The 21,614-nt window shown below is 41.9% G+C and overlaps 1 protein-coding gene across 1 annotated transcript in view; it reads right to left on the bottom strand.

Moving 5' to 3' along the window:
• Window positions 1-21,614, bottom strand: part of Nim1k (NIM1 serine/threonine protein kinase) — a 68,419-nt gene that overhangs the window by 29,137 nt on the left and 17,668 nt on the right. Inside the window, exon 2 of the mRNA XM_008842114.1 lies at window positions 3,101-4,032. Within this exon, the coding sequence (XP_008840336.1) occupies window positions 3,101-3,392 (292 nt within the window). The 5' untranslated portion in view covers window positions 3,393-4,032. The remainder of the gene's footprint in view (window positions 1-3,100; window positions 4,033-21,614) is intronic.

The following is a 21,614-nucleotide window of genomic DNA, read 5'->3' as shown; positions in this document are numbered from 1 at the left end:
TAAGAGTGTTAAGACGGACAATGGTCCTGGATATGTTTCTCATGCTTTTCAGAAATTCTGTAATACTTTTTTTATACAGCATACTACTGGTATCCCTTATAATCCACAAGGACAAGGCATAGTTGAAAGAGCTCATTTGCTTATCAAAACTACATTGCATAAAATAAAAAAGGGGGAGTGGTATCCCAGTAGGGGATCCCCCAGGAATTTATTGAATCATGTACTTTTAATTTTGAATTTTTAAAAATTGGATGCTCATGGTAAATCAGCTGCAGATCGCTTTTGGCATCCAGAAACAAAACGACACTATGTCATGGTCATATGGAAAGACCCTCTGGATAATTCATGGCATGGCCCAGATCCATTGTTAATATGGGGCAGAGGATCTGTCTGCATTTATTCACAACAACATGACGCAGCCCGTTGGTTGCCTGAACACTTAGTAAAGCAAATAGATACTAATCAATGTTCCAGGGAAGATGATGCTCCCTGAGAAATGGTTTTTTCTTCTCTCTGTTTTCTTTCAGACTGCAATGGCTTCTGTCTGCTGCATCCTGTTTCTCCTAATTGGCTCTGTTTGGTCGCAGACAGTGATGCAGTGGGAATTCCAAGTTAAAGAAGGAAAAGCATACTCTGATGGTGACATGCAGATCATCGGCACTGCCTGTTGCCCAGTGAAGGGTTGTCAAGCAACCATCGTCATTCCAATCACTTCATCTATTTTATCCTCTAAATCAAAACTTTCCTATGTTTCACCTATGATAATAAAGGCAGCTGTCTTGCAGATAGTGATACATATGGCGGATGTAGGTATTGGGATTGCCACCTTCATGATGCTTTTAGCAAAAATGGCATATTGAGTTATGATAATGGTCAATTCATAATTCGTATAAATGATCCTTGGAATGCCAGGTGGCAGGACGGAGTCCAGGGAAAGATTTTTAATAGAGATCACAGAAATAGGGGCCTGGGATATAGGCTTCCATCGGGGTTTGCCTTACTCCCAGCAGGGTCCATAAATATTTCCCGCCAATTGGTCCCTGCTGCTATTGATAAACAGGTAAAACAAGTCATTATCATAAGTGAAACTAAGCTTCAGTCTGCCATACGTTCAAACTCAAATTCCACCCTTAATCTTGCTCTTTGGCCTAATTATTTGAACTCTGCTTTGCAGTTGATGAAACTTTCTCATGTTAATGCTTCATCATGTATGTTGTGTGCTTCCTTGACTCAGCCTTTGCTGGCCGCTGTTCCTGTTAATGATTCTTCTGCACTTAGTACTGCCGTTGCTGGCAATATACCTTCTCCTCCTATGTCATCAATTCCGTTACTTCGTAATCCTACTCACAATATTTCTCTTTGTTTTGTTACTACTGTTTATGTTTCTCCTTCTTTTATATGTCATAACAATCGTTACGTTAGTTCACCTTTATATGCTCCTCCTCTTACGTCTTTCTGGTGCAATGAATCTCCGTATCAACAGATCACTGTTTTCTCTCCAGGATCTTGTGTATTAATTACTATTGTACCCCAGCTAAATATGTATACACTAGAAGGGGCTTACAACTTTGGCCCAAAACCTTGGCTTAAAGCTGGGGCCAGATAGCCTTGCTAGATAGCCTTGGCCCACGGCCTTGCTCTCTTTTCTACATACGGTTCTATTCTATAATCAGAGATTCCTCCTTTAACGTGTGTCAGAGCCCTTATGCTCTGACTGATGTATGGTTTGCAGTCTGTGTTCCTTTGTTTTCATTCTCTATAAAAACTCATGCTTGTGTTTCAATAAATGAGACTTGATCAGATTCCTGTCTTGTCTCCATTTCTCTTGTCGCTTGCTCCATCCCCGGCCCCACCCCCCAATCCAGGTACCCAGGTGGAAGTTCTGCAAGTCGGAACCGAGTTGCATTGCGGAGTGGCCTCCCACAAATAAGATGAGATGCAGAGGGATAAATATATATAGTCAGGTTTCAGAGAGAGCTAGAAGAGGACTTGGAGCTCCAGTGACTTCTGAGTGTATGTGCTGATATACATGTGTGCTGGGGGCATGCACACATGTGTGTACATATATGGAGCTTTTTTTTTCCCCCTTAAGTGCTGGGGATTGAACTCAGGGCCTTGAACAGTCAAGCAGTAAATCACTGAGTATGTGCTCAGTCCTGGGGCTTTTTGAGTAGATCAAATACAGATTTAGAAGGACACAGAATTGGGACTAGAATAAACAGAACACAAAAGACATCTCTTATTGAAGAAAAGTGAGACCATGGGACATGGTAGCAGGTTGGGTCCAAGATGACAGCATCAGAAGAGGTAGAGTTCATGGGTTTCGGATGGAGGGTTCAACATGCTGACTTGCCAGTATTCTTTCTCTTATGCCAATTACCAGCTTCAGCTAAGTTGGGGTCACCCTGGGGAAATGCCCAGTTGGGGTTGGACAGCAAAGGGGTGTGGGATCTCCATACAGTTCCTCCCTGAGGCCAGAGTGTTGGTTACTGATAGTTGAGACCTCAGAGTGACCAGTAACCCAGAAAGTGTGAAGACCTAAGTGGTACAAAAAAGACCCAAGCAGAAAAGGCTGGGAGACCAAGCCCCTGTCCCGACAGAATGGGAGTAGCAGCAGTTGGTTAGAGGGAACCTAGGCCCTGCTATCCAGACCCTGGCTGTCTGGGAGGTCTCCTACAGCACACCAGCCCATTGTTAATGACACAGCAACACAAACAAACTATTATCATGGTCTTAAACACTGCATTGTATGGAGAAGGGATCCACACTCCACCCCACTTCCCAAGGCCCAATTGGATGACCACCTTTTACAGTTGAATGAACTTGTCTATGTGTTATAGTGGGGAGATCTGAACACAAAACCATCTCAGACTGAACTGCTGAAGCCACATTTTCTTATTTGGATCTTAGTTTCCTTATCTGTAAAAGGAAAATAAAAACAATGACTTCTCATGGTGACTGTGGGAATGGACATGACCAAAATGGGCAGCTGCCACAGGGCTGGGTGTGGTAGCCCCTCCCCAGCTGTCCTTGCATCCTTGGCTCCTAGCCTTTCAACCCCACCCTCGATTAGGCCCCAAAAGGTTACAGATGATCCTACCTTTGGTCAGGGAATGAATCCCCAGCTTGACCTGGGAAAAGTTTCCGCTGCCGATTTCCCCTCGAATTCGGTAGAAGCCTATGCGTTTCCCCAACGTGATCTCCCTCACCACCTTCTCATCTTGGGACATGTCCTGGGTCAGCTTCTCGAAGGGTGTCAGCTGGTGGGGCTCGTCCTCCTCACCCTCCTTGCCGCACTCGGTCTGACAGCTGCTTTCCAAGCTGTCGCGCCGGTCCCACCTATCACAGTGCGTGTTCAGCAGGCCACCTCCATTTGCAAACACTGCGGTCATCGTCCACACAGGTTCACATCTCCATCTCAACAGAGAGCCACCATCAGGGCAGGTGGCAGAGGAGCGGAGGAAGGAGATGCAAGCCAAGGCCTCTGTCTCGGAGCCCAGTGTCCGCGAGAGCTCTGAGACGGGACAAAAAGTCCTTCCAGATCCAGTGACCCGATGCCGAGCCTGCCCAGCCCAGCCCAGCCCAGCTGAAAGCAGCTCCTCTCACTCCAGGACCTTCCCGCCTTCTCTCACCTCCAACTCCCAAGTCCTAATAGGACAGCCAGGCCCTTGCCGCATCACCATACCTCTTTCTGAGGAGTCTGATGCTGTGTAGTAGGCGGCTGCAGCACTAAAGGCTCCAGTTGTTACTTCCGCGGATGCCCAGGCATCCAGGGTGTAAAAGCCCCTCCGAGGCCCCCGAGGTCCTGCGGCTGGTGCACATCGCTGACCGTCATTGTGTGTTTCTCTTGCTGTGAAGTCGCAGGAACTTGGAGACTCAATAATCTGAACTCCAAAGAGAAAGAGTCTTGCAAATCAGCCTTTGGTCACACAGGCAGCTGGGGGATTAAATCCTGCAATGTCACTTTGGCCGCCTTTATTTAGATGAGCCTTCTTCTAAGCCCTGAGCTGTCCTGAAATTTGATGGCTCATCCTAAGAACAGAGAGTAAAATAATTATTAGCCCATGCTAATGTACTTGCACAGATGTTGCTGAGAATGTGAAACCACTGGGTAAACATTTTCCTAAATGCCGTCTACAAATTTATGACTCATATCAGTAGTAGATAACTAAATCACAAGTTATTTTACAAAAAGTAAAACCAGCATGTACACATACCCTCAGCGTACATTTTAGGAAAGACTTTATAGTCCATATGACTTTCAAGCAAAGCAATTCTATTTCTTTAAGTTTGTGAAAATATACATACTGTATTAGCTTAGCCCCAAAATCGATTTTTTAAAGAATCTAGGAACAGTAATGTCACAGTTTCTTATTACTTTTCAAATCATCTTACATTTTGTGGATCATGTTTTGTCTATTTTTGCTTTTATATTAACTTGTACAGCTTTCCTCTATTAGCTGAGTTTATTCTATTATTCTATGACAAAGGCAAAGTTTCTTCTGTACTTATTTTTTCTTTATATTTCTGATAGCAGTCAGCCTCCAGGCCGAGCTCTTTATGTTAGAGATGGGAAAACGGAGGGCTAATGGATCTGCAGCATTGCCAGTGATAAGAAAGACTGCCCAATGCAGAAGGCCTTCTAACATTTCTCATGTACTCTCCTTTGGGAACTGATGACTTTCTCTCCAAATCCCCTTAACACTTTGTATATTTTCTGAACTTCTTCATGAAAGTTTAATTCATCTTCATTCCGTTCCCCGTCTCTCCCACAGCATGGAGTGTCACATCCCATGTGTAGAGTCCTCACTAAATGTGCATTGAACTTGATTTTTAAAAATAATTTGTTGAGAATTTCATACATGCATATAAGGTGTTTTGAGCAAATCCATGCCCACTCCCTCCCCTTCAATTCCTCCCATATCTCCCCCCTTCTTCTTCTTCTTCTTCTTCTTCTTCTTCTTCTTCTTCTTCTTCTTCTTCTTCTTCTTCTTCTTCTTCTTCTTCTTCTTCTTCTTCTTCTTCTTCTTCTTCTTCAAATATAGGATCACTCTGTAGCACCATTTGGCCTGGAACTTGCTGTGTAGACCAGGCTTACACAGGCCTCAACCTCCCACAGATCAACCTGCTTCTGCCTTTTGAGTGCTAGGATTAAAGGCATACACCACCATACCCAGCTTAATGTGTTTTCATTTGATTTTTAATTAATTAATTTATTTAATGTGTATAAGTGTCTTGCTTGCATGTATATAAGTGCATCTGTATTGTGCAATGCCTGAAGTGGGTATTGGATCTTCTGGAATTGAAGTTAGAGACTGTTGTTAGCCAACTTGTAGGTGCTGGGAGCCAAACCCAGTCCTCAGCAAGAACATCCAGTGCTCTTAGCTGCTGAGCCATCACTCCAGCCCTGAATTTCTAATTCTGTTTGATGATGTTATATTATTACAGCTAAGAATAGGGTTGCCTATATTGTTGATATGGGTTAAGTATGGGGTTGCTAAATAATTATGAATAAGGAAAGTCAGGATGTTGGTACCCAATACTGCTCCCATTTCTGAATATGGGGACAGGATGCGGGAAGAAGGGTGCGGGGCCAAGGCGGGGGGCAGGCATATAGCAGTAACTAAACACATCTCTAGGTTACAGTAATCCAAATGTTTTTAAAAATAATGTAGTTAAGATAAAAGATTCTTAATTGGGTTAAGGAAATCTAAAATACTAATTAGTCATCGTCCTGGGGATCACAGACTCCTTTGAGATGCTAACAAAACCTATGACCCTATCCCCAGGAAAAAGCACACCCACATATTTTGCATCAAATGTTAAAGAGCTCACAGAACTGGAAACCTGTCTCAGGCTAAGTGAAGGTGAAGAGATACTGGATCCCTTCAGATTTCAAGCAGAAAGAAATGTGTGAGAGATCAATTATTAGATTAATTAGTGAATCTGAGTTCTGAAAGAAACTTTAGCTTAACCTAAGCAAAAGAGAAGGACTTTAGTCAGGGTGCAGTATGTCATCACCTCATGTATGATACAGCTGGCTCTGTGAAGAACGTCCTGGCTCTGTGTCCTCTCAGAGTGTCCCTTCATAGGGCTACCCTTGTCAGTGGGCTGTTTTACCTCAGCTAGATAAACACCAGTGGGCAAGAACCTGTGCTTTGCTCTTTCTGTGTCCCAGGGTTCTGTACAGTGCCTGACATTCACTTATCACTATCCTTTTCAATAACAAGGCAGGAACAGAATAGATTAGGAGGAGAAATAGTGTAAACCCCACAGGGCAAAGAATCACAAAAGAGATGGCCACAGATGTGAGTTGTCGACATATACTGGGGGATGGAAAGAAAACTAGAATAGTGAATAGCCCAGTGAAAACAGCAGAGTCAACTGTACCCCACATTCCTACAGAAGGATGTGCTAATGAGGTTCAACTTTCTAGATACTCAGAAGACAGACTTCATTCTCTTAAAGATAACAAGTGCCTCGGTGGGTAGAAGGTTGCAGAGCCAAAACCATGGGAGCTGTTTGAACCAGAGTCTTTATCTTCCCAAAGCAAAGTTGTTACTTTCTCTGTCTTCCTATCCTTAGCCCTGCTCTGGAATCCAAGGTGCTGGAAAGAGGAGTGGAATGGAGGGAGACAAACATATGAACCTCCCGGCAGGGGATTCTTCTTTTGGCTGGAGTAGCTCAAGAGGAAAAGCCTCCTGAAAGCTGCATTTGAAGATTGTAAAATGAGAGAGAGAGAGAGAGAGAGAGAGAGAGAGAGAGTTTGAAGAGTAAAAAGAGAGAGAGAGAGAGAGAGAGAGAGAGAGAGAGAGAGAGAGAGAGAGAGAGGAAAGGCCAGCCATCAGACCTTAGTGCCTTCCTATTAGAATGAATGCCCGTGCCTGGCTATGGGGCACCAGACACCAAAGGAAGGGCTCCAGAATTAAAGAAACTGTTTCCAACTCAAACCACCACCACAAACAAAAGCAAAAGGTACTTGAAGGAAGTAGAATAAGGGAGCAGAAAACGATTAAAAACAAAAGACTGCTCAAACAAGTGCTCTTGGAAATTACATTGTTTAAGAATCTTTTTTTTAATCTAGAAGAGATGATCAATAGAGAACAAAAGAAAAGCAAACTGGATGATCAAATCAGGAAGCTCAACATCTATCAGAATTCCCAGTCACATTATCACATTCTCAGATAACGGCAAATACATGGGTGGCCCTTGTTGTACTTGAATTGCCAACAAATCGTGGGATTTTCTAAAATAGTTATGAATGAGAAAGAATTTCATGTTCTCCCATATTCTAATAGAATAAAAAATTAAAAGCTGAAAGAACTAACCAAACGGCAAATCTTGCATAGCTGTGACTATCTGTGAGTTATGCACACTCATTTTGCTGAGTTTTGTTTTTTCCCCTGGAGACTTACATTAGATAACTGGCCATAGAAATCCTAATTACGGTCATAGGACTACTATCAATAGTATATATTTTGATTACTTTTTAGTAGCATCCCCAGACATCAAGCTATATGAGGCTGGAAATTAAATGATTAATGAAAGTTATGCATATTTAATTTCAGACAAAATCCTCCATTTCCCAGAAGCAGGTAGGGTTTTCATTGTTGCTGTTTTGCTTTTTTGCTCTTTTGATTTTGACCAGTTTTTATGGACACTAATAAGAGCTTAGAAACTCAACCAGACAAAAATACAGAGTCATGCCATTGTAGATCAAAGCATCTGGAGGAGGCAGAATGGTCCTTAATTATTAGCTTACTGTTGCTGCACAGCATTGTATTAAATAAGATAAAAGAAAACAGGGCTTACTTGGTAATTTATTTTTTTAACTTGCAACCCACTGTGAAAATAATATCAAAGGATGCCATCTTGCCTCTGTTCTTTCTGTCTCAAGTTTAAATTATGAAATTTCTGGGCAAGGCTTTCAGGCAATCTCTTTGTTGGTTGGCATGTCCAGGCTTGCTTAGGGGAAAATCTGGGGGTTTTACTATATGTGGCAACAAGATTCAGTGATAATCAGGCTGTGGTTACAGTCCTTCTCAGACACAGTGCTCCCTGTACTGTGTAGGGAATCATTTAATAAACACACTTGGTTTGAAAGTTTATTCTAACATTTAGAAATCATTTGCAGCATTTCAGCTTTTGGCCTTAGCTCTTATTTCTCAACATATATATCAAGATTCCCATGGGGAACAGTGAGGAAATTCTGAAGCAAATGGAAAATCAGTATGAGCTGGTTCTATGCAAGCACAATGGTGCTGTTCTATAACAGCTTCTTCCCAGCTTGGTATCGCAGGCCACATTCCTCAGCCACTCAGTCCAGGTCTCCAGAGGCCGGTCCATTCACATCCACCATCCATGGCCAGTCCACCCAGTCTGAAGGGTCTACATCAGCTCTCTTTTATCAAGTTCCACTACACTAGAGGTTCCTGTGATCAGCAAGGTCACGGACTACAATTTACAAACAATAAACCTAAGGGCAACCGAAATGAATAAAATTGCCTTTGGTTTTTGTTCTTGTTGTTTTTTGACTGTTGGCTCCTTGAGGTGAATACTGAGTGTTTAGGTCACCTGATAATATTCTAACCAGGCATTTCAAACATGAAGAGAAAAAGCCATGGTCCAATGGAGATATTTCAGGCTCTCAAACAACCATAAATATTTTAATCTCATTTATAATGCATTTCCAAAACATGAATCTCCCCATCATCTTAAGAGGCGATGCTTGCCTCCAAATGAACCGGCGTGAAGATACTGTGCTGTGCACCACACCACAATCAGGCAGCCTGGAGCACAAAAACAGAGCATTCTCTATTTCCTCAGAAACAGTTAATTTAGTAAATGGCATTGGAACACTCCTATTTATTTGCAAATCATGGTTTATTTTTAGGTACTTAAAAAAAATTGCAAGTCAAAGCCAAAACTGCTCATTTACTACCTTGTAACTTTCCTCAGTCCTAGTGTAGAATATTCTTGAAGAAGCAGAGAGTAACTTGTTAGTGATGCCTTAGGGGACTTGGGAAAACCTCCTTTTCTATTTGTGCCAAACTCTGGAAAGTCTGTTAAGCTTGCAGGCTGCAGGGCTGTTGTTCTGAGTGAGGAAAGAGGGCTGCAGGGCAAAGCTCTTTTATTATATAAAGAGGCCAAGTGCATTGAGAACCTTTATTGAGTTTCCCATACCATACAACTGATCCCTTCACATAAAACAACAAATTTGGGATTTTTTTCCTTTTTAGTATTGAAGATCAAATCCAGGACCTCATGCATGCCAGGAAATGTTCTGCCTGAGCTATACCTTGTCCTTTGTTTTTAGGTTTTCAAGTGATTCTGTTGTGCAGTCATGTTTGAAAAACATTGTTTCATAAGATAGAAGTTGTATCTTACTAAAAACTGTATTTCCCAGTTTCTGCTTAGTTAGGTCTGGCTGCATCTCAGTTTTGGTCATGGACTGTGTGCAGAATAAATAGGCTGGAATGTAGACTCTGCTGTAATGGAAATAACCATCTTAGACCAAGATGGGAGGCAAATATTGAGACTGGCACAGAGAGCAGTCTGGTCCCCATCAGGATGTTCTGTGCTGCCACAGGCTCAAAGCAACATGGGCAACCATGGCTGAAACCCCTGAAACTGTAAACCTAAATAACGTTCTCTCCTTTTAAGCTGTTTGAGTATTTTATCACAGCTAAAGAAAGCAGACTGGCAGGACTTGGTGCTGCACACCTGGAATCCCAGCACTTGAGAGATTCAGGCAGGAGGATTATGAGTTTAAAAACAGTCTGGTCTACACCGCATGATCCTGTCTCAAAAATATGTGCACACAAACACTAAAAAGCACTAAAAACTGTTAGATAATACAGATTCAATCTTCTTTAAGCAACCTCATAGTTATACAAGGGGCTTTCATTTAATTTCTTCAAATGTTTCAATATTGTTTGAACATTTCACAACAAACGTAACTATTTTATAATTAAAATTTTATATCTGTCTATATCTGTTTATATAGAGATAGATGGATGGATAGACAGACAGACAGATAGATGATAGATAGATGATAAAGTATAGTGAGCCAAGGACAGAGTGCCAATTACAGTCTTCAGATTTTGAATTTCTGATTCTGAAGAATATTTCAAATTGTTTATACTTTTGTGAAAAATCAAATTCATAGGGGCTGGAGAGATGGTTCAGTGGTTAAGAACACTGGCTATTCTTGCAGAAGACCCGGGTTTGAATCCCAGCTCCCACATGGCAGCTAACAACTGTCTGTAACTCCAGTTCCAGGGGATCTGACACCCTCTTTTGTCCTCTGTGGGCATTGCACGACATGGGTGCACTTACCTACATCCAGGCAATACACGCATACACATCAAATAAAAATAATAATGCTGGGCGTGGTGGTGCACGCCTTTAATCCCAGCACTCGGGAGGCAGGGGCAGGCGGATCTCTGTGAATTCAAGGCCAGTATGGTCTACACAGTGACTCCAGGATAGCTGGGGCTACAGAGAGACCCTGTCTCAAAAAGACCAAAAATAATAATAAACAAAATTTAAAAAAAAGAAAAATCAAATTCATAAATCTTTATGAGGATTTATCCTGTGAAAGAAGGTAAGATGATCCAAAACAGTATACCATGGTTACTTCTGAGTAAAAGCTAGTTTCAACTGAATAGTGTCATATACACTTTTTAGAAAATGTATTTAATAGTATTGTGTGCTATGTGATGTGCATGTGTAGACCATGGTGCCCATGTAAAGGTGAGGGGACTGTTTTATGGAGTATGTTCTCTCCTTCCACCTTTATATGGGTTCTGGAGATTGACTTCAAGTCCTCAGACTTGCAGGGCAAGCGTTTTTACCCACTCTGCCATCTTGCTGGCCAGTTAACTATAGTTTTCAAGTAACGCTATTAACATAAATTTCATAATTTCATTTTATATGTATTTGGTAAATGTGTTTCATTTTATAGTTGCATACAAGCTCTAAGGAAAATGAATTTTTAAAGTTTTATATTTACATTTTCTGTATCCTTAATACAATTTATTATTTATTTTAAAAAATATTTTATTGTTTTGTGTGTGCATGAGTGTGTTGCATGCATGTAAGTGTACTTGTGTCATGCAATGCCCACGGAGGTCAGAAGAAGGCATCAGATTCCCTGGAACTGGAGTTACAGGAGGTTGTTAGCCACCATGTGGGTGTTGGAAACTGAAGTGGGTCTTCTGCAAGAGCAGACAGTGCTCTTAAGTACTGAGCCATGTCTCCAGCCCACATCTTAAAATTTTTATTCATTCATATAAAATAATTTAGGTTCCCAGCAGAGACTTGCAAGACTGTTCTTCCTTTAAACATTATCTATAGATGGTGCAAGTTGAGAACTTCTACTTTGAAGCCATTTCCTACAAATCAAACAACCAATGGGGTCATGGAATGTTGATAAGGGCTCAGAGTAGGGTAAGGTCTTGGCTTTCCCACTGAATACATATTCTTGAGCAAGTCCTTTCTCTTTCAGTGTTTTCACTGGTAAGTGAGAGTGCTAAACCCATGATTTCTTTGCATCATTCCAGCCCAGACCTGGAATTCTGGATTTAGAAATAGTAGCTGGATTCCAAATCATCTGTGAAAAATAAAAGGTTCAAAGTCCTAATGCCACATTGCCCCCTCCTGGACTTTTGCAGTATCCACATGGATCAGATTATTAAAAAACCCATAAGCCAAAGTGGCATGCTGAAATACTATAGCCCAGTCCCCTTTTTCTGCCACAACAGCTTAGGAAGGCAGACTTAAAAGCATTCTGAAAGAAGTGTTAGGAGACAACCTCAGAAAGAAGATGTGGGGGCGGGGGGGGGGGAAGGGTTTCAAGGTGTGGGACATAATGGTCCTCACTTCATAATAAGAATACTGGCGACTGAAAGCAAAGCAGTTTATTTTATGACCTTGCAAAGTAGGCTGTTAACTAAAAAAGAAAAAAAAAAAAAAAAAAAAAAAAAAAGCCTGGAGTACTACTTTGGCACAAAACAGTGGTTATTATATTCCTAATCACATCTCTCTCCTCCCTGAAGTCCTCATTGGCTGACTTTTCAGGGATGTACAATCTTCCTAGTGTCTAATGTTGTTCCTTCCCCAATTCCCCATGCTAATGGTTCAGGATGCAAAGCTTTATCAACATATATCCTGGAGCTCAAGATTCCCTCCTTTTCTGTTCATGGGCTCAGTCACATAGCAGACTGCCCGTGACTTTTCAACCCCAGGATGAACTGAGAGCACCCCAACAAGCAGGAGCCAGATGCTAGCTAAGGAGGATGAGGACCTAGTGCTTTCTGCCTCTCTGTGTCTTGCTGAGTTCAAAATTTACCTCATACTGAAAAGTTGCATAAGATTTATTTCTTACAAAGAGAGCAAGGTATTGGGCTGGCAAGGTGGTTCAGTGGGTAAAGGCACTTGCCACTAAGCCTGATGACTGAGTTTAATCCCTGGGCCCCGTATGGTTGAAAGAGAGACCTGACTTCCACAAGTTCTCCTCTGCCTTCCACACATGTGCCATGGCACATCCCACCCCCCTCCCACTAAATAAATAAAATGTAATTAAAAAGAATTTAAAGGAACAAGTGTTAACATAGACGGTGGGGCTGGGCTCTGGAGAATTTACAATTTTATTTCCATCTGTTCCCCCCAAATAAGAAAGATTATCACCTGGCTTTTACAATGCCTAGTGTGTGCCAGGAACAAATGCCCCTGCCCTCTCCTCCCTGTACCTCTCTACTGTTTCTTCCTTCACATCTTCTTTTTAACTTCTCTTGACAGCTCTTCCAGCCAGGCCTGGAATACTTGTGTCCTCAATGGCTCTGGTTCACTCCCATGGCCTCGTCTGTTCCCCATAAGTCTTCCCCATCCTGTGGTGATGGCTCCTGCCTCATTTCCTCCTAGAAGACTTTGACAGCGTTGGACCATGTTTGTGTCTTCCTCTGTTACTATCCGATGGCACCTGCGATCTGTATACCACATATCTGGTCTTTGGCTTTATGTTTTTTTTCCTGTCATTTATGTGAGTCAAGCTCCTTCCCAGGCTGTCCTCGAGAGCAGACTCCAAGCACTGAGTAGCAGTGCTTCCGGCTTCATGCTGAGAACATCATACTGACAACTCAAAAGATGGCTCCTCCCTTACTCACATCATACATTAGCTCTTGTTTAGAACTTTACTGACTTTAGGTGTAATCTCTCATAGTTAGCTTCAAGTCGGAGAATCAAACTTTCTGATTTTCTTCTCCAGGCTTGCTGCTCATTTCCCACTTGAATGGCAGCATCCTTCTGCTCAAGCCATGAACCATGACTCCTCCTGTCTCTCACACTTCATGCTCAATCAGTCATGGACTGGCAATTCTGTTGGCTCACTGTCAGAAGGATATCCAGAACACAGCCACTTGCCACTATGCCCAAACCACCACCAGTTTTTGGTTGGATTATAGTTCTCTTTTACTAGCTGGTGAGATGGCTCAGTAGAAAAATGCTCTTGTCACCAAGCCTGAGGGCCTGAGTTCAACCCCCAAGTCCCATATGGTGGAAGGAGAGAACCAACTCCTTCAACTTGCCCTCTTACCTCCACATGCATGTCATGGCAAGTTTGAGTGTGCGTGTACACACAAACACACACACACACACACATACACAATTAAGATGTAAGAAGTTGTACAGAAACATAGTTATCTTTTGTCTCTGCCTGCTCACCACCCACCCCTAATGGGGCCTATTTCAAACAAAGCATTCAGAAAGATACTTTTAGAAGACTACAGATCAGGTCACTTCACTTCCCGTTACTCAAAGTTAAAGCTTAAAATGGTGCCTGCTCACCACCCACCCCTAATGGGGCCTATTTCAAACAAAGCATTCAGTTTCCAACAGCCAAGACCCTGCCCAATGTGGTCCCCTTCCTCTCTAAGGTCACCCCCTCCACCTGCCCCCTTACTCACCTGCACTCCAACACTGATCTCTGCATTCTTACTTAAATCCACCAGGCATGCTCCTAACTTCTGCCAATACCTACTGACTGCATCAGTCTCATTTCAGAGTTAACTTTCTGCAAGCTTCCCCACCCACCAGAAACCAGGTGGAGTCCTCTTCTGTACTTTCAACATCCGAGACCAGCAGTATGATTTTCTTCACTGCTTTGTAAAGACATGACTCACAATGCCAGGCTGTCTCTCTCATCAGATTGTACACTTCTTTAGACTACATTTCCAAGAGCTGCAGTAATGTAGACAGTGTTAAGGATAGACAAGTAGATCAATAGACCAGAAGAGAATCCAGAAATTGACAAACACATTGACTTTCTACCAGAATACCAACTTGATGAGGAAAGACAAGTCTTTTTAAAAATGTATTTTATGAAGCTGACTTGGTTTAATAAAGATGTTTAATATGGGTTTAATCACAAGAGTTATAAGAAAGAGAGACGCTCAGAAGAAAGTAAGACACGGTCAAGAGCATGAATATGTGCTTCTCTAAGAAGAGCCTCAAAAGTAAGACACACCCAAGTGTGGGTACAACAGTTGCCAAGGCAAGTCTTTTTAAGCAGTTAGTGGTGAATCAACTGGATATTTCTCTGAATAAAGATTGAAAATCAAACTTTATCTTATACCATACACAATAATTAATTTGAGATTGGTTATAGACTTAGACTTTAAGCTTAGGTAAAGTTTCTAGGAGTATATGCAGGAAAGATACTTTCATGATCCTGAAGTTGGTTAAGCTTTTTGGACTAGATTCAGCAGCCATAAAGGAAAGCTACATAAGCCAACCTTATCAGAATTAAATTTTTCTGATAAAAAAATACCATTAAGAGGCAGGTATGCAGGCTTGGGGATTTAGCTCACTGGTAGAGCATTTGCCTAGCAAACACAAGACCTGGGTTCATCTCTAAATAAATACATACATACATACATACATACATACATACATAAATACATAAATGTGCTAGATAGCTTTAGTGTCATCTTGACATACTTGGGTTGAGGGAGCCTTAATTGGGGAATTACCTTCATTGGACTGGCTTATGGCCATGTCCATGGGGCACCTTCTTGATTGTTGAGTGATATGGAAGGTCCCAGACCACTTCTGCCCTGGGCAGGTAGGCCTATGTTGTATAAGAAAGCAGGCTGGGCAGGTGCTGGGGAAGCAAGCCAGTAAGCAGCATTCCTCCATGGCCTGTGCTCCAGCTCCTGCCTCTAGGTTCCTGCCCTGAGTTCCTACCTTGGGCTCCCTGATGAACTGTGACCCAGGCTATGTAAGCTAAATAAACTCTTTCCTCCCCAAGTTGGTATTGGTCAGAGTGTTTTGTCACAAGAATGAAGAAACAAACTAGGACAATAAATAAATAGCTAGGTGTGATGGTGCATGCCAAATCTGTAATCCCAGCATTTGGAATGAGGGTTAAGGCATATGGACTGCAAATTGAAGACCATTCTGGGCTTCATAAAGAGTTCCTGGCCAGCCCAGGCTAAACAGGAATATGCTGTCTCAAACAAGCCAACTGCATCAAAAACATACCAGTAAGAAAAGCAATAGGTACTCAATGCATCTCTCTACCACACCTGAAAAGAAATCTTTGTTTAAAAAGATTATGGTTTCCTCAGCTAAGGTTGGGGCCTCCTGCCCATTTCCCCTGCTCTATGCTAGTTTTTGTCTGATTGAGTTTGCGTGGGTCTTGTACATGCTGATACCATTGCTGTAAGTTCACATGAGCAAGTTTCCAGGGGCCTGGAGGGCTCTGGGTGAGGAAGAGTTGATCTTCTTTAAGGAGTAATGCTAGATAGGCTGACTAGGCTCCAGTGGATGAATTCATACCAAGGGACGTCTGGGTATACAAACTTGACTGGATAGGTCTTAACATATATGAAAGAATGCATGAAATCCTGTGGGTAGGCCATAGGGGAGTGCAGATAGGGGAAGGGGTCTAAATATGATTAAGATCTATTGTATGAAATATACAAAAGTTCAATAAAAAATACATCGGAAAAGAAGAAATTTATAAATTACAGAATTGACTACATATAACAAGCTTCTAAATAATATCTAGCAAACAATAAGTACTCAGCTGGATACCTGTTTAGGCAGTTGTGTGAAGCTCTTTTCCACGGAAATGTACACTTCTAATGGCTATAGCCAACCATGATAGCAACATCCTGTGATGGTGCTCGTCAGAAGTGGAATTGATTGTACTGGAGAGAGGACATTATTAAGATTTATTGGGGCTGGAGAGATGGCTCAGTGGTTAAGAGCATCTGTTGCTCTTGCAGAGGACCTGAGTTGGGTTTCCAGCACCCAGGTCAGATGGCTCACAACCACCTGTTACTCCAGCTCCAGGGGATTCAACACCCTCTTCTGGCCTCTGTGGGCACTGGCACTCATACACACACACACACACACACACACACACACACACACACACACTACACAAATTAAGTAAGTAAAAAAGGAGAAAGTCCTGACCTTTGGAAGGCTGAGGCAGGAAGACTGAGTTCCAGACCAGCTTGGGCTACATACTGAGACCCTGTCTTAAAAACCAAACAAAGGAACAAAGGGGATCGGGGGGAGGGCTGTGTTTGGCTGGCTATGCCTTTACTTTTCCAGCTGCTGGGCAGAGGTGGCTGCACAAATGGCCTTGGTGAGTAAAGGAGGAAGGCAAATGTAATTAGAGGTGATTTCTTCCCCAGAGTGGTCACTGATTTGGGGCTGACTGAAGAAGTGATTACATGGTGTTGGAGCCAGCAGTTTAAATGCTGCTCACCAGGGAGCCAGAGGGCTTTAGTTGGCAGTTCTTAGAATGACACACTGTTCCGTGGTGCTTGCTAATTGACCTGCATTTCTGGCTGAAAAAATTTCCCCAAGGAGGCAAGTGAAAGGAGATAATGAGGATCTCCCAGCTCGGGGCAGCTCCGGAGCAGAGCTGGAGCTCGGGAGACATATCATTAGTCCATTATTTAAAAGCAAAACTCTCAGAGTGAGCACACAGCATTTCTGCTGTGATGCTCCACTCCCACCCGCCTCCCACCTGCACCCTGTGCTACTTTAGCTTGACTTTGTGCATTTCTTAGAATTGTGACGCTAAGAAACATGCACTGAAAAGCATAACGTTTGTGAAATGGGCAATTTCTGAGTGATTCCTGGTGGTAGTTGCTATTCAGTTACATGGAGATCTGCTTATATCCAAAGAAAGGTACTGTGTCTGCAACGTGCAGGGAAATTCAGCCTGGAGGAGTACTCAACTCTTGCCAGGGTGGAGGGAAATGAAACTGGGGTGAAGATGGAAGAGTCTGGCTGTTTCACATTTTACTATGTATAATTCCACATGGAGGTTTTAATTGTTTTTGCTTTGACTATAATTAGCCAATGGCTTAAGGTCTAAAAAATATACACTTGGGGGATGGAGAGATGGCTCAGCAGTTAAGGGCTGCTCTTGCAGAAGACCTAGGTTTTGTTCCCAGCATCCACAAGGTGGCTAACAACCATCTGTAACTCCAGTTACAGAGGAATCTGACACCCTCTTCTGACCTCCTCAGGCATTGCATGACACAGGTGCACTTACATACATGCAGGCAAACACTCATACCCATAAAAAATAAAATATTTTATATATAAATTAATAAAATATTTTATACATATCTGTTGCTACATGGGAATGCATCCTGTCTCTGAAGACCATGTATGTAAAAGAGATTCATCTCTAATACTGTAAACTGATCCACCTGCCAAGGATGGTCAAATGCAACACTCAGAAATGGAAAGTTTTGAATCTAGAAATAGATGACCAAAAAAGGAATGACATCAGGCACCATGAAAGTCAAGTGATATAATTACCAATTGACTGTTGAATGCATCCCTGGCAGAGGTGACTGCTCAACATGGTATTTGTGAATTCCCACACTCTCCACTGGGGCTTGAGGAAAACATCTGGTAGTATTTCTAAGTTTGCTTTCCTCAAGGTGAGGACTTTGAGAATCCTGAAAGAAGTGAATTGAACACTAGACCCTTGATCAATGGTGAAAACTTGCTCACCCAAGGAGTTATTGATCCTCCAGAATATTCAGGAACAAATCAGGAGTTATACTTAACTTCTGCCTGGGTATGTTCCCAGATGTTAGATTTAGGGGTAGGGAGCCAGTCAATTATGTGTCACAATGGGATAAAGCTGTGTCTATCAAGCTGTGATCTCTTCTTGTTCTCTGATTCACTATCACAGAGTAAGAGGTCCATGTTACTTTTGTACAGGGGAAACACTAAAAGGAGGAAAGAAAGAGATGGGGAAAGGAATGGGAGGCCCTGCCAAGCCTTCTGAGTTAAGTTTGAGTCATGAGCCTCAGGACAGAGCTATGCAGAGGCTGTTGTTATAGCACAGGCTGAGTGTGAGGATTTTAAATGGTGTAGGATCTTAATTTTGGCCACCGACAAGGACTTTTTAAAACACAAAGGATGGGAAGTCCCTGCAGTAAGAACAGAGGTTGGTGGTGGGCCTGCCTGTGAGGAGCTTTGCCACTGTCAAGAAACCCAGATGCCTTCCTGGGCTTCTCTCTTCCCCTAACCTAATCCTGCAGGTCCCAAGATGTCAATACCTCTCCATGAGAATTGAATCCCACAGCAGGTGGAGGCACACATACCCTAGAACATCAGTAGACTCAGGGGCATTAAAGAGAGAGATAAAGTCTAAGAGATTCTGACATTTGATGCATATTTTTCAATGCATTTAATAATATTCATAGAAAGATCATTATTTGGGTTTATTAGACTTATTTTATGGCTAGGGGCATAGTTTGGGGTGTGCTTCCAAAGGGGATTATGAAACTTTGGCTCTTTTCTCTTCCTCTCTTGCTCCCTGATCAAGAGTGAGTGGTTTTTCTCCATATGCTCTCTTCACCATCATGTATCACTTACCACAGGCTCAAAATCATTGGGGCCAATTGATCATGAGTATTAGAACCTCCAAAACGGTGAGCCAAAATGAACCTTTTCTCATGATAATTTGATTGTCTTACTATTTGTTAAAGGAATAGAAAGGAGAGTTAACACATTTAACTTTGAGTTACATGTGAGGTATGGTAAGGAGCAATGGCATCTACAGACTTTTTGTTTTGCAGTGCCAGGCACTGAGGGGTACAAGAGCTTCACGCACAGTAAGTACACACTCCCCCGCTGGGCAATGCCCCAGAGGAGAATCTGTCACCTGTCTTAACCTTAGCCTGTATCTAGTTGGTTGAAGCAGCCTGTAATAGATCTCCTTTCTTCCCATCTTGCTCAGTTTTTTGTTCTCCAAGAAACTACCTACGTGCGCATTCCAAAATGCACATTAAATCTTTTTTATGTTTATTTATTTATTTAGGGTGTATCTCTCTCTCTCTCTCTCTCTCTCTGTAGGTCAGAAGACAGAAGACAATTTTGGGGAGTTGATTCTCTCTTCCATCATGTGGGTCCTGAGGATCAAACTCAAGTTGTCAGACTTAGCAGCAAGCACCCTTACTCCCTAGGCCCTCTCACCAGCCCCCAAAGGCAGATGTCATTGTATTATTGCCCTGCTTCTTGAACTCCCCTAAGTCTGTGGTGGTCCCCAAGTCTTTTGTGACTCCTTCTTGGTAATTGTCTATGATTTCATTTTTGTATGTGCATCTCTGTGCATTGGTCTAGATGACGAGGGGACTGACGGCAAAGATAATATTTCACTCATTTACCTCTTTAAGCATGCCTGATGTAACAGAGGCATGCAAAAATGTTTATGGAGACTGGAGAGATGATTCAGCAGTTAAGAGCACTGGCTGCTCTTGTAGAGGACCCAGGTTCGATTCTCAGCAACCACATGGCAGCTAAAAACCATCTGTAATTCCAGTTCCAGGGGAATCCAACAGCCTCTTCTGACTCCTCGGGCATTGCATGACATGGGTACACTTACATACATACAGGAAATATACTCATACACATAAAATAAAAATAAAATATTTTTAAATGTTTATGGAATTGAGAGACTAATAAGTGATTTTAATTGTTTTGTTTGTTTGACCTTATAAATTCTCATTTTACAAGAGACTAATTTCACTTATTTTCTTAACCATGGAATGATTGGAATTCTATTGTTAATGTCCTGCTTCAGACATACATACAGGAAATATACTCATACACATAAAATAAAAATAAAATATTTTTAAATGTTTATGGAATTGAGAGACTAATAAGTGATTTTAATTGTTTTGTTTGTTTGACCTTATAAATTCTCATTTTACAAGAGACTAATTTCACTTATTTTCTTAACCATGGAATGATTGGAATTCTATTGTTAATGTCCTGCTTCAGTTCTCCTCCCTTTTCCTTCCTGTCCCTTTCTGTCCCCCCCCCCCCCCATCTCTTCTGGATGCCCCAAGCAGAATCCAGCTCGTCTTCTGTGCTGTCTCTTTGACACTTGAGGTTTTCCTCCAACTTCACACCCTTCCTGGTGTCTGAATTGCTTGTGCACATGTCTGTCCTCCCTAGTCTAACATGGGTTTCTATGGGGCAGGTCCTCTGTCCCAGCCACTTCAGGGTTCTGGGCACCTAGTATCCAGGAGGAGCCCATAAATGCTGACTGAATTGACTTGAATTGAACAGATCTTTTTAAGGGTGGCACAAATCCCAGGAGATACAGAAATAAATATTTATTCTCATAAATCATCCTTTTACTATCTGAAAAACATGAACAGTATAAACAACTGTTTATTGTAAAAATACAAAGAAAAGTAAAAAATAAATTAAAAACAACTAAATTTTTAAAGCACCCACAAAAAAGATGGTCGTGGTGGTGCATGTCTTTAATCCTAGCACTCAGGAGGCAGAGGCAGGAGGATCTTTGTGAATTCAAGGCCAGCCTGGACTATATAGTGAGTTCCAGGCCATCTGGAGCTACAGGGGGATCCTGTTTCAAAAAGACAACACACACACACACACACACACACACACACACACACACACACACACGCATGTTCTCTGAAGCAAGGGCAGGTTTGCTGTAAGTGCCCCTGACACACTGAGTGGAAATTTCCCAAAACTGTAGGTTTGATGAGATGTCCCTTTGCTTTTCTAAGGCATTCTGAAGCTCCCCTTGAGGCACACCACAGTGCAGACAGACTTTCCTAAGAGGCTGAGCTGGGAGCATCATTATGTTTGAAGACCAGCATCTGTGCCAGCCCCTAGACAATAAAACAAACTGATACAGGAGGCTGCCGAGGCTACCAAGATCACACTAAGTAAAAAGGCTCAATTTCCCTGTGTGTTTATTTTTAGCGTGTAATATGTTAGTAGTTTCTAGAAGATTTAGGTTCATTTTTAAAGCATAAGAAATAATCTCTGCTTTATTTTATTTTATTTTTTTTTACTTTTTAATGCATTTATTAATTCTTCAAGAACTTCTTTTTTAAATTTTTTTTTACAATTAAAGTTACAGTTTTAACAATATGCAAAATATTTCAGTAATTCAGATTTTTTGGCATAATGATTACAGACTTGATAAATACATTTTATATCTCATAATAGCAATGAAGATTATACAAAAGCTATTAAAACAATTATAAAAATAAATTCAATTGTCACTTAAGTATCTAAAGAGA

Source organism: Nannospalax galili, unplaced genomic scaffold, assembly GCF_000622305.1.
Source record: "Nannospalax galili isolate Female #2095 unplaced genomic scaffold, S.galili_v1.0 scaffold139, whole genome shotgun sequence".
NCBI lineage: Eukaryota > Metazoa > Chordata > Mammalia > Rodentia > Spalacidae > Nannospalax > Nannospalax galili.
Note: the sequence above shows the minus strand (reverse complement) of the source record. Positions and strands in the feature narration are given on the sequence as shown.